The sequence below is a fragment of the Saccostrea cucullata genome, unplaced genomic scaffold (assembly GCF_032062105.1).
Source record: "Saccostrea cucullata isolate Sc308-1 unplaced genomic scaffold, CSIRO_AGI_Scuc_v1 ctg157, whole genome shotgun sequence".
NCBI lineage: Eukaryota > Metazoa > Mollusca > Bivalvia > Ostreida > Ostreidae > Saccostrea > Saccostrea cuccullata.
The window spans coordinates 618,488-630,706 of record NW_026918429.1 but is presented as its reverse complement, the minus strand read 5'-3'; the positions used below and the strand labels follow the sequence as shown (position 1 = coordinate 630,706).

Sequence of the window (12,219 nt, the reverse complement as noted above, 5' to 3'; positions counted from 1 at the left end):
ATTAAAAGGGTATTCCTCGTTGACAGTATCTTGGAGTCTGTGGAGACTGGTCTTCCAACAAACTACTGGAGTTCCAATCCAAATTCATTTGCTCCTAATACATTTCAAGCAGAATTTAATCTAAAACTTCTTCATGAGAAGGAGAAAAGCTTGTTTTGGTCTTCAACATCACAATGTATTATCAATTAATAATAGTCGTAAATATGTTGACTCGGTATAATCCTAGTGAAAAAAAAAGACACTGAAGAGTCTGCCACATCCATTTCATATTTGAAAATTTTACGCATATATAATGTGACCGTTAGAATGAACTTTCTTTTTTAAAGACGAAGTGAAAATGGCAGAAGCAGGAAAGTTGAGCCTTAAAAGATGAAGAGACGATTTGATATCAATTTCAAACCATTCAGGTTTGGTTAAAATGACCACCAACAATAATATATTGAAGAACCTGAATATTTTTATGGTTTATCTGACAGGAAAATGAACACACATATGGTTTTGTTTTATTTAATGAAGAATTTGAAATATACTTTTATGTACAAAAAAAAAAAAATTCAGAAAATATTACAACTGCAAGTTATCTGTTAGACACAGAGATACTCCAGGCGCAAAAAAACCCTCCTGTGCCTGTGGGGAAAAACCTACTCAAAAGGTCACAAAATTCTTTGTATATATATCTCTTTTCAATAGAAGGAATTAATGTCTACAATAATTTTAAAACTTAGGCAATATAACCTATATTAAATATTGCACAATTTTCATGATAGTAGAATACGACAAATGATAACATAGATCACATACATTGACATATATATGTTTGACAAGATTATGGCATTTTTTCAACGTTTGTAAACAAAAAAGCAAACAAGAACATAGTAACATCGGGACTTTCGAAACAGATTTTCCAAACAACAGAGGAAGAAACATTCCTCTCTCTCTCTATCTATCTCTTAAAATACAATGTTCACGTAAATATTCAGTATTTGATAACTTTGTATTTTAATACCCCATTTATACATTATACAACTTTAAAAAAAATCCACATCCCAACAAAAAAATTCGACCTTTTTCCTTGATTGTGTTATTACTGGTATGGTGGTGGTTTCTGCAAGATATATTAAAAATGTAATTACTGTACTGTTAATCTTCAAAATAATTGCTTTTCCTGTTAAATTAAAACATAGTAAGCTGCTTTAGCGTATTTTCTTGACAGTAGTTATACCTACCTGTGAGTATTGGGGTGGGTACGCCGGTGCAGTGGGTGGGGGTTGTTGATAAGCACCAGCTGGTGGGTAGGCCGTTGTTGCGGTTGTCGCAGCAGAAGTTCCATAGACTGGCTGAGCTACCCTAATGTACTGCAGACGGTTTCTGCGCCTGCGCAACCCGATGATGCAACTTACAATGAGCAGGAAAATGATAACCCAGATGAACCAGAACCCTTAAGACAAAACAATTTGCAGGTAAAAAACAATTGTATTTTATTGTAGCAATAATTGAACATGGTACACGTAACTTTCTTTATACAAGAACTGAAGCAAAACACAATGTAATTCAGTAGCTGGAACACGTAACTAACGGTATCTATAAAATAACTATAGAAATAAGTAGTTGGTACAAACTACTAGTATATACAATAATATAGCAGTTTATCTTAAAAGGATGGTGCATGTAGCTATCTGTTTACAGTACGAATATACCAACTGTATATGCGCTGTATAGCAAGAATTGAGGAGAATATTACTCACACCACAACTGGTACACGTAGTAATGTGTGCAACACTCCATATTGCCGCAGCAATATTGATCATTGGCTGAAAATATAACAATATTTTAATTAAAAGTTATATAGTTTATTGTGTGCTATAATCACCTCCATATAAAGTGCAAAAAGAAGAGTACAATAAATTACGTTACTTACAACAGTAATATCTGACATTGAAATCGCTCCAACACGTCGTAAACCCCTAAAATATTAAACAAGATGTGTTTGTGAAACACTATGCGCCCGGCAGCAACAAAGTTCGAAAAAAGCTATTTTTAGCATATAGGTCACAGTCAGGTCACAAGGTCATTGGCCTTGGTATCATTTGAAAGAAATTGATAAGTGGAGTATGCATACCAAATATACCAAATATGAAGTCTCTATCTCTCATGGTTCAAAAGTTATGATGAAGGTTCAGAAAGACTTTTTTTAGTATATAGGTCACAGTCAAGGTCACAAGGTCATTGGCCTTGGTGTCATTTGCAAGAACTTATTTAGTGGAGTATGCATACCAAATATGAAGTCTCTATCTTTATTAGTTCATAAGTAATGGCGAAGGTTTGAAGACAAAAAGCTATTTTTAGCATATAGGTCACAGTCAAGGTCACAAGGTCATTGACCTTGGTATCATTGGAAAGAACCTAACTATAGTAGAGTAGGCATACTAAATATGAAGTCTATATCTTTCATGGTTCAAAAGTTACGGTGAAGGTTAAAGTTTGCATGAAAAAGCTATTTTTAGCATATAAGTCACAGTCAAGGTCACAAAGTCATTGACCTTGGTGTCATTTGAAAGAACATAATTAGTGGAGTGTGTATTCCAAATACAAAGTCTTTATCCTTTATGGTTCAAAAGTTATGGCGAAGGTTAAAGTTTGCAGTCCAACAAACAGACAGGACAAAAACAATATACGCCCCGGATCTATCGATCCAGGCGCATTAAAAAAAATAAAGTATTCAAATATGCGTAAGGTTACAGTCGCTACAAGGAAAATTAAACAAGTGGGTTTAGTTAAATTTATATATTGCCATAAAATTTCTCTTGCACTCATCTTTTCTACGAAGCCGGTAGGTGCCAAGTAGATAAGTATTTTATTTGGCGGCCTCCATATAAAATGTTTTTTTTTTCTACCTGGCAACTACTGGCTTCTGTATTTTTCAAATGTTTTTAAAGCAGATTTTATTAACCCAAATCTTTGATCAGTGTTATACGAGCATCTAACACAGGTATTTACACATGTTAACACAAAATATATAATACAAAAGGACAAAGAAAAACCCACCAGTTTTTGATTTTTTTTTTAAAGGAAAGGAGTGAATAACCCAGAGAAGGGATCAAATGCCTATTCAGGATTGACCTGCCCGCTACATTTTGTAACGTTCTGTACTAAATAGTGTTCTTTTTTTCTGGTGCTATAGGCCTACATGTAGAATCAGCGCAATCAGTAGAAAGTTAACTTTACACATTTACGAGGGCTGTTCAATAAATAATGTCCTGGGTGCTCGGAAAGAAGCAAAAGACGCTTTTCGATGATTTAGTCTTCATGATTTAACTTATTAATCTCTTTTAATTAAAACACATGTCCGTAACATTTTTATCCAATTTCTGATTGTTTTTAGAACTCATTTTTGGGTATGACCTTTAGTATACTGGAAAATGGAAGATCCAATGATTTTCTGGACCTGTTTCTTCCTTCTGAAAGGCGTTTTTTCAAGTTTGGAAATAGAAACAAGTCAAAAGGTCAAAGATCTGGCGAATATTGTTAATGTGAAAAAACATTAACTTTCTGTTTATCCTGGGCGTGCGGGTTTGGACGCTGTCATGAAGAAATTTAATGTAGTGGATTCCTGATTCTGGGTCCTTCCTCTAATAAACCTTTCGATTTTTTTTTTTTTGGCAAAAAAATTGCTTTCTAGCCTCCTTCAGAAATTAAACTGTTCCCCCGAATACGAATTTGAACAACAATACCACTAATATTTAAGAAAATCGCATATAAATCTGTCTTTGTGCTCTTGCAATTCTTTGCTTTTGTCAGACCTTCGCTGTTTTTATCAAGTACTTCTTATGGTAAATTTTGTTTTGAGGGTTTTAAGCAATAGATTCAAGTTTCATTTTCTGTTTGAATATCAAACAAACGTGGATAACTACAATTACTGATATTTCAAAATAATTGTTAAGACATTCGTACACGCTGTCTTTTTCACTCATTTTTCAAAATATAGGGTGACCTTTGAGTAATAAGCTTTTTTACCGTCAAACGTTTCTTAAAAACACTTAAACAGTGTAAAATACTCCCGAAATGATGTCTATCAAATTTGCTATGTGTCTTAAGGGTACTTACCACAAACAAAAAATGGATGCGCGAGTTGATATATATTTTTTTGACTGATTTTGATTTGAAATGACATTAATAATAAATCCCTGAAATATAAAGAAACCGTAGGTTTTCCTTGGTGCTTAGATATGAGATTTTGTTTTGCCTTCTATATAACTCCATACAAAATTTTGCACAATTTTTTAACGTTATAACAAAATCTTATATAATTCTCACACTCTACTCGGTAAACATTAATGAGGTTGTCAATTTAAATGTAAATCTATGAAAAATAATGCTGATTTCTGAAAAAAGTTTGTGTTATTTATCCTTAAAGTCAATCATACATCATCAAATATTATTTGTTGAAATTTGGCAAACAGTACATAAGTTGTTATATTTTTTGTTGACAAGGACGGTACCCATTTTTGATGCCCATTAAATAATTTTGACATTCACCTGTTATTTGTCTATAAAACAGGCATTGGTTGCTGTAAATGTCACATATTTCAGTGAATATTTCTTTGGGATTTTTAACAAGTTGTACAGAAGCTTTAATGAAGCTTTTATTTTCACTCTAGTTTACTTATTCTTTACCATTCATTTATAATGCAGTGTCTCGAATAGCCCTTGTTTTCCAGCTTCTCACAATGGAACTATGCGATGAAAAGTGGTCACATAAACAGTTATAAATTCAATAAAGATTAAATAATGAGAGAAAGTCAAGCTTAATGTCATATGATATCTGTATTGTATGCCATAAAGTTCAGGACATTATTTATTGTACAGCCCTCCTATTATGTGATTTTTCCCCTGAACAACAACTAAAAACTAGAAGTTTTTCGACCTGTTCTGTATGTATCTGATATAACGACTTCAATTTGCTTTAGTAAGTAATATGTCGAAACGGTTTTGAAAAACTGCACTCTAGGCCTAGTATGTAAATCATTGAGTAGTATTAGGAAGAACCATTTTACATCCCAGTTTGAGTAAACTCTTAAAGAACACTCAAGTTTACTGAAAATATGCCAATCACACACTGAAATTCTTAAAATTTGTATCTAAATTAACCGATACACTGAGTCTGTTCTTATTTATTTGTCCTCATTCCTTTTATTTTTGTTATCTTAAATATGTTTTTGTTACTCTAGTTTGTACATACATGTATGTAGGTGTCTATCATTTATGTTACTTAATAATAATCCGAATAATCCGTATCTCTCTGATTATATAAAGCGTGGCCGGAATTTTTTTAACTGTTAAAGTTTGGTTGGTCAATCTCTACCTCTTCTAAGACATTACACAAAATTCCCATTAAAGTACATCACTTTACAATTCAAGGAGTACACTTATTTATAACAATAAAACAAAAATTTAAGTACACTTTATAAATTTATTTATTTGTACATCGTACTTCCTTGTTCTGGATGACATGTATTTAAGACACCATTGTGTAAATAAGCCATGATATCACTATCTTCTTGTTGAATAAGGCATTAATATTTTACTTTGTCTCTTTGTTTCACTCTTTTTCTTAAGAAAATTTATAATTGAAATATAAAAATTACCCAAAACAGTAATTGAGCTAGTGTTACGGTATGTAGATCCAAGACTTAAGGGCACGTGAGCAGTACAGCAATTTTATTTACTATAATTATTCTGAATATGAGCCCTTTATGTTGATTAACCTGTAATAAAATTATCATTATCTCTGGGGAAAAAAAAACTGTCTTCGAAAGGTTTTTTTCCCCGTGTTAAATTCCTTTCTTTTTTAGAACAATGACTTGGATGTTTATCTCCATGTTCAATGACGTTTATTTATATGATAAAGTGACACACATTGAGTTTCATGCGTTGATCAATATGAAAACCATAAAAATATAAAGGTATTAAAACTTACAGAAATTGTCTGACAGAAAAATGCCAGTAGACCAAATACAGCCGACCAAATTCGTGTTGCGTCCATCTTGATGATCGGAGTCCTATTTCTATTTATAAACCCTGCATATATTGTCATGTGATAGAGAAGACCGTGTACAGTACAGTACAAAAATATTCGGAAGGGAGGTCCAAATAAATACGGTATTACTTCAAAAAGAGAGTACACACTTTGCTAGTTGAAAATTAAAACATTTTCAATAGATTTTTTTTTAATCCATTGATTGACTAGTAACTTCCTTTTTAAGCACAGAAACAGTAAATTTTTATTTAAAGTCGGCATTGTATAAACAGATAAATGTAGTATGTACATTTCATATCTCTAACAGTAAAACAAAAGTAAACTCTTGTCCAAATAGAATATTTTAATAAGGTATAAAACTTCAATGCTTTAGTAGAGACAAAATGAACGTAAACACTATTTCATAAATACATTACATTATTCCAAAAATCAATCGCAACACTATATATCAGCATGTTCATTATGTATAGTCCTTCAGAAGAAACCTAAATATCCATATGTATCACGATACTTTTTACAAATGTAAAAAATAAATTTGAATTTAATCTTTTTGAATTTATTCATCGAAATAACATGACAACATTAGTAGTCAAAGAGAAGAATATACAATCGTCTGTTCGTTGAAGATCATCGTTAGTTCTTTACTGGTATGTAGGTGGTTTCTGAAAAAAAAAATTATTCCATATATTTGCGTAATACAACCAAAACCAAAATTGGCAACATACATAATTTAACTAAATAAAGAAACATAAACCAAAAGAGAGTCTTCTAAAGTCAAGTTGTGCCCCAGTATCTGACTAATTTATACTAGGATACATTAAATCCACCAACCATGATCAAATAACTTTTTCGAAAGTCTCAATATTTATCATCATTTCTTTAAAGTTCTCCGTTTCTCTCCTTTCTTTTTTCAATCAGCAAGCAATTAACAGTATCTTCAGGACATATCAGACTTTGAAATCATTTCAACAAAGAGTTTGCATGGAACAAAGTTAACAGAAGAGGACAAACAAACAAACAGACAACCCTGTCAAAATAAATCAATCCTAGGTGTTGTAAAATACACAAAAAGTCAGGTGCATTTTCTGATACTTTATTGGTACATGTCTTAATTACAGTACTTCATGTTTCAAAAAATACGATAAGTAAACAGACCTGATCTACAGCTAAAGTGGAGAGATAAGGAGGCGGGGGATCATCCTTTGGATACAGAGAGTGACCTGGGGGCGATGCGGTCCCTCTGTATACAGCAGAATCAATACGGGTATATTCCCTCCTCATTTGTCTTCGCCTTTGACATGCTATTATACAAATCAATGTCAGGAACAACGCCACCACCACGCCAAACCAAAACCCTGATATGAATAACAGAAAATGTCCACAAGAATTAATAACATTGATAAACAAGAATGCGATTTATTATAACTTTGAATCTTTTAGCATCCTTTGGCAACAATACATTTACTTACACCATATGTGGTACAGCTTGGGATTGCAACATCTTCTTCCTCCATGACAGCAATGTTGATCTGAAATAATTGTCAGTTTCAGTACGATATCAAACGTTTGTTTGCGTCTTGTTATGGATATAAAGGAATATTTTCTTAAAAATATATTATTTTACATTTTTAAATAAAATATACATGTACCGTATAGAAATCTTACCTGGACAAACAATATTTGGTCTGCACTTTGAGGCCTGCAAAAGACGCGGAAACAATTAGGAAGTACAACTACACATAGTTAAAGTTTCTATAAGTAAAATTCATAAAATATACAACTGTCAGTTAAAGGTACTCACCCTATTTCACCATAAATAATAAACTTGGGAGTACATGTATTTAGTTTCAAATGAAATGAAATTTTACAGAATTTAGATGTATTTTCTTTTAATAATCTCAATATTACCATAATCCCATACTTCACAATACACATTTGTCAAGAGGGCTCGGACTTTTGAAAGCTCTAGAGGTGGGATCAGGTGCCTATAGACAGTAAACATCCCCCGTTGAGCGGTCACATCCTACGTTTTGATTAGGTAGTCAGAACATCCCATAGTAAAATTCATTTTAAAAAATAAAAGGTTTAGTAATTGGCATGAAATAAATCATCCAAAATGCCTTGATCTAATAATAGGCACATTTGCCAACGAGGTCGTTATAACGACCATTAAATTTACAAAATACCGACTAAAACGATGTGGCTAAAAAAAAAAAACAACAACAACAAATCTGTGATTGATCTAGCTCGATTGGAAAAGCTGAATTTTTAAAGATAATCTAGATGTTAGTTGACCCTTGTCGTCTATAGTTTGAAGAAAAAAAACCTTCCAAATATGAAACATGAGGGGCAGTCTCTACGGTGTCTTTTTTAAGTTCACTAGGTTACATCGAGTCGTAACTGTTGTTAATTGATATTTATCTAAATGTCGAGTTGAAGGAAAGAGCAATGGTTTTTCCTTTTCTCAAGTAGAAATTTTTTAATATATTCGGCTTCATAGGAATGTATTTTTAAAAAGGTCAGTTGAAAGCGGAGCGCATTTTAATCATTGAAAGAAAGGTGTACTTATCTTTAAAAAAAACATGCATAGCATATTCTCTTTTAATAGAATTTTGCTTTGTCGTAATTAATGAGCCAGCTGATGAAAATATAACATAATATTTAAGCTATACGAAATGTTTGACAGTTTCAATTTTTATTGTAATAAAAACATTCTATGGTGTACTTCCCTTTGAAAAAAAAAAAAGATTATATGAACTTCAAATTTCCATTTTCACAGTACAATGCAAAAAAAAAAAAATGCTCATTTATAAATTTTCAGATGATTCTGAGGATAAAACTATATGCAGATAAAATAACCAATTTTAACAGAATACCAATCTTTTATTCAATATCATATCATATTGCTGAAACTCCAATGTTATTGTGTATTATTAGAATAGGGTCTACACCATTTAGGAATAGAGCAAATAAAAATGGTGATAAATTTTCTCCTTGTCTTACCCCTATTCTGCATGGAAAATATTTAGTAACCATATCATACACAGCTATTCTAGATTAACTTTCAAAGTACTTTGAAAAAAAAAATCATTATCACATTATTTTCTAGCAATACCAATTTGAATGAGTTTTTGCCATTATCCTAATCTTCATACATTGTTAAATGCAGCTTTAAAATATTCTTTTTCAGCAAATGGATTTATTAATGATTGTAAGATGAAAATAATCAAAATATCATCTATGGTATACACTGTATTTCAAGTAAAACTTCCCTCGATTTTCGTTTTGTACATGTATATCATATTCTTCAGAATGTTTTTAAGTTGTTTAGCGTGGATAAATGTAAACAATTTACCCATGCAGCTTAAAAGTTAACATATCTACATTTAATAAAAGCAAAACCTTTTTAATACTGATATACATCAAACTTAACTAAAGTGTGTTACTGTGTTGGAACTTATTTGGGGGGGGGGGTGCATACAAGTCCCCCATTTAATTAGCCCCGTTTCAATTTGCTTCTGACGCCTTTGCTTTTAGCATTTACACCACTTAATTAAAAAGTTTAATTATACCGGTATATGTATTGTATTGTGTAGGGTATTATGTTTATAATATGGAGTTCATGTAGTTTTACAACATTTCAACACAAGCTACCTTTACACAAAAAAAATCTCGTATAATATTCTAATTATAAGATGTACCAATAACAAAAATATCCTACCTGTACTAGCTGTATTTGCTCATGCAGGTAAAATATGAATAAGATACACAGACATAAGAGCTGCCCCATTTTCGCTGTATTTAAGGATTATTATGTACATGTGAGTACATTGTATCCTGTCACATGCATACATAATAAACAGGTCGGAGAGAATACTCGAAATCGGGTATTATCCGTGAAATCGCGTATAATACGCGATATTAGGGTATCGTTGAATCCGCGAAATCGGGTATAGGAGGTGTAAACACCTAATAAAACTTAAAGAATGGGATGGCGCATGTTGCCGAGTTAACTTTCATCTAGATACACATGTTTTCTAAAGAAATCACTAGCGAAGTAAGAATTTGGGCTTCAAGATTAATGCGCTCGGGACAACAAATACCCGTGGAGCTCAGTACATTTCATGATCTGCACACAAAAAGGCGTTCGATTTGCTTTATATTTTACCTTATGTTGAAAGTATATGCATCTTCCTAAGGTTCATTCCCAACACAAAAGAATTGTAAAGTATCATAATTCGGGAATTTATAATAATTCCACATCAACACGACAAACATGAACAATTTGTAAATAAATCAAATTATACGGAAACACATTTCACACACCAGATATGATGCCATGTATAAACAAGAGATTGTCTATTCTATCTAATTATGCGTCATTAATTACTTTCACATTCATCTTGTGCATAAAATCAAATTTATTTTTGAATGTATAAATAATGTAATGATAAAAATGTCTAAAATTTCGGCTAAAAGAACCCTCTTTCTCTTTTTTTGAAAATCTTTTCTTTTTTATTTATCATTCAAACATATTTGCAGAATATGTCTTTAACATTTAAGCAGAGACAGTGATAGTTTCAGGAATACAGTTTATGAGAGAGCATAACTGTTGATCGTTTAATTTCGCTAAGTCATCAATATTTTACCATTTCCTGGCGACTTCAAAAGGGGGGGGGGTGGGGGCCTAAAGGCTTCTTGACCACCGGCCTCTGACAAAACAACCTCGACTATGTTATACATGTGTCTAAGAGACCTCTCTTTGAATGTCACGGTCGGTTAAACTCGGTCATATATTTTTAATCGTAAGGAAGATTGGGGGGGGGGGGTAGGTTCGAACTTTAGTACCTAAATTTTTCTCCAAACACCAAAACTTTACCCATTTTTAGCCTATACGGCGAGGTGTCTGTGGAAAGTGGGGGGGGGGGGCTTTACCTATGTTACAAGGTTCAATGTATATACTAAGTACATACTGGGAAAAAAGTGGGGGGGGGGGGCTAAGCCCCCCCCCCCCCTCCCCCGGTTCCGACGCCTATAATAAAGAAAGGAAATGGCTACGATTTTTATGAAATTTTAATGTCCGATGAGGAATTATATTCCCAAAAAGTAAGACAAGAGTTTCCAAGGCAATTGAACACTCCATTATTTCAGATTGTTCATTAACATGTTCATAAACGTAAAAACTATAAGAAATGTGAAAACTTGACTATGTTATTCATATATCAATATGACTGTACCTCGATCTATATTGAGAAATTCAATGTATTTTAACTTCATGAAAAGATACCCCCCCCCTTTCAAAAAAAAAAAACGAAAATCCTGTTCATATGACTTCTCGCTCTCAATTTTCACAAAATGCATAAAATAAAGGTAAAATAGTATATCTTTTATCGATTAAAATGCAACCAAAAAATTTACGGTGTCTTTGAATTAAACATTTCATGCTAAATTGACATAAAAAGAGATACTCCGCTTCAATTAGCTATTTTCAAACTGTTTTCCCGTGGGCATTTATTTCATCTTATTTTATTTTCTTCTTTATAATAACGTTGGTATTCTATAATGGCAGAGATATACAATTATGACTCGCTTATTTTGTACTCTCTAACTGTTAGGAGTAATTTATATTTCACGAGAAAGGGACGCCATACATTTTTCAGTAAAAATACATAACACGGCGTTAGTCGTTTAATTTCTTTAAAATTTCACGTTTTGTGAATAGTGCACAAATTGGAAAATTAAGTATATGGAATACTTTAATGGGAAATAAAGACAAACGAAGTGTAGTTATTTGTTTTTAGAAATTATATTGAAAAATAATAACGCCGTTGTGTCCTCTTTGTTACCCCAGCAGTGTTTGTTGTGTGATTTTAAAGTTATTTGAGAACCTTATGAATTAGGTTTAATAAAAATAAATCCACAAGATACTGATGTACAAGTAACAGTTACTGGCATAATGCGCCGTTGCTTTATTCTTTAGTTTTTATAGAAAGTTGCACGGAATACCCGATTTCGGGGATTCAACGATACCCTAATATCAAGTATTATACGCGATTTCACGGATAATACCCGATTTCGAGTATTCTCTCCGACCTGATAAAGGCCCTTTTTATAAGTCAGCTGGGAGCTACTGCATTCTACAAATAAGGACCGACTGTGTCTATATATTTATTAAAAAGATT

The 12,219-nt window shown here is 32.3% G+C and overlaps 2 protein-coding genes across 2 annotated transcripts; both read right to left on the bottom strand.

The window, feature by feature from the left end:
* Positions 1 to 493: 493 nt before the first annotated feature.
* Positions 494 to 6,132, bottom strand: LOC134265741 (WW domain binding protein 1-like). The gene is made up of 5 exons (XM_062747967.1): positions 5,978 to 6,132; positions 1,919 to 1,964; positions 1,746 to 1,811; positions 1,227 to 1,438; positions 494 to 1,105 (listed from the first exon to the last, which is right to left on the bottom strand). Exons 1-5 carry the CDS (start codon positions 6,092 to 6,094, stop codon positions 1,085 to 1,087), a joined length of 462 nt encoding a protein of 153 aa, XP_062603951.1. The 5' UTR covers positions 6,095 to 6,132; the 3' UTR covers positions 494 to 1,084.
* Positions 6,133 to 6,361: 229 nt separating this feature from the next.
* LOC134265374 (uncharacterized) lies at positions 6,362 to 9,880 on the bottom strand. Its single transcript, XM_062747591.1, has 5 exons — positions 9,759 to 9,880; positions 7,703 to 7,736; positions 7,507 to 7,566; positions 7,193 to 7,392; positions 6,362 to 6,699 (listed from the first exon to the last, which is right to left on the bottom strand). Exons 1-5 carry the CDS (start codon positions 9,825 to 9,827, stop codon positions 6,679 to 6,681), a joined length of 384 nt encoding a protein of 127 aa, XP_062603575.1. The 5' UTR covers positions 9,828 to 9,880; the 3' UTR covers positions 6,362 to 6,678.
* Between the last annotated feature and the right edge of the window lie 2,339 nt (positions 9,881 to 12,219).

Coding starts and splice junctions, on each gene's coding strand:
- LOC134265374 (XM_062747591.1), bottom strand. CDS start 9,827: ATGGGGCAGCTCTTATGTCTGTGTATCTTATTCATATTTTACCTGCAT. Junction 7,737..9,758: donor AGCAAATACAGCTAGTACAG/GTAGGATATTTT, acceptor CGTCTTTTGCAG/GCCTCAAAGTGCAGACCAAA. Junction 7,393..7,506: donor CAAGCTGTACCACATATGGT/GTAAGTAAATGT, acceptor TATTCATATCAG/GGTTTTGGTTTGGCGTGGTG.
- LOC134265741 (XM_062747967.1), bottom strand. CDS start 6,094: ATGACAATATATGCAGGGTTTATAAATAGAAATAGGACTCCGATCATC. Junction 1,812..1,918: donor CAATGTCAGATATTACTGTT/GTAAGTAACGTA, acceptor TTATATTTTCAG/CCAATGATCAATATTGCTGC. Junction 1,106..1,226: donor ACCCACCCCAATACTCACAG/GTAGGTATAACT, acceptor TATATCTTGCAG/AAACCACCACCATACCAGTA.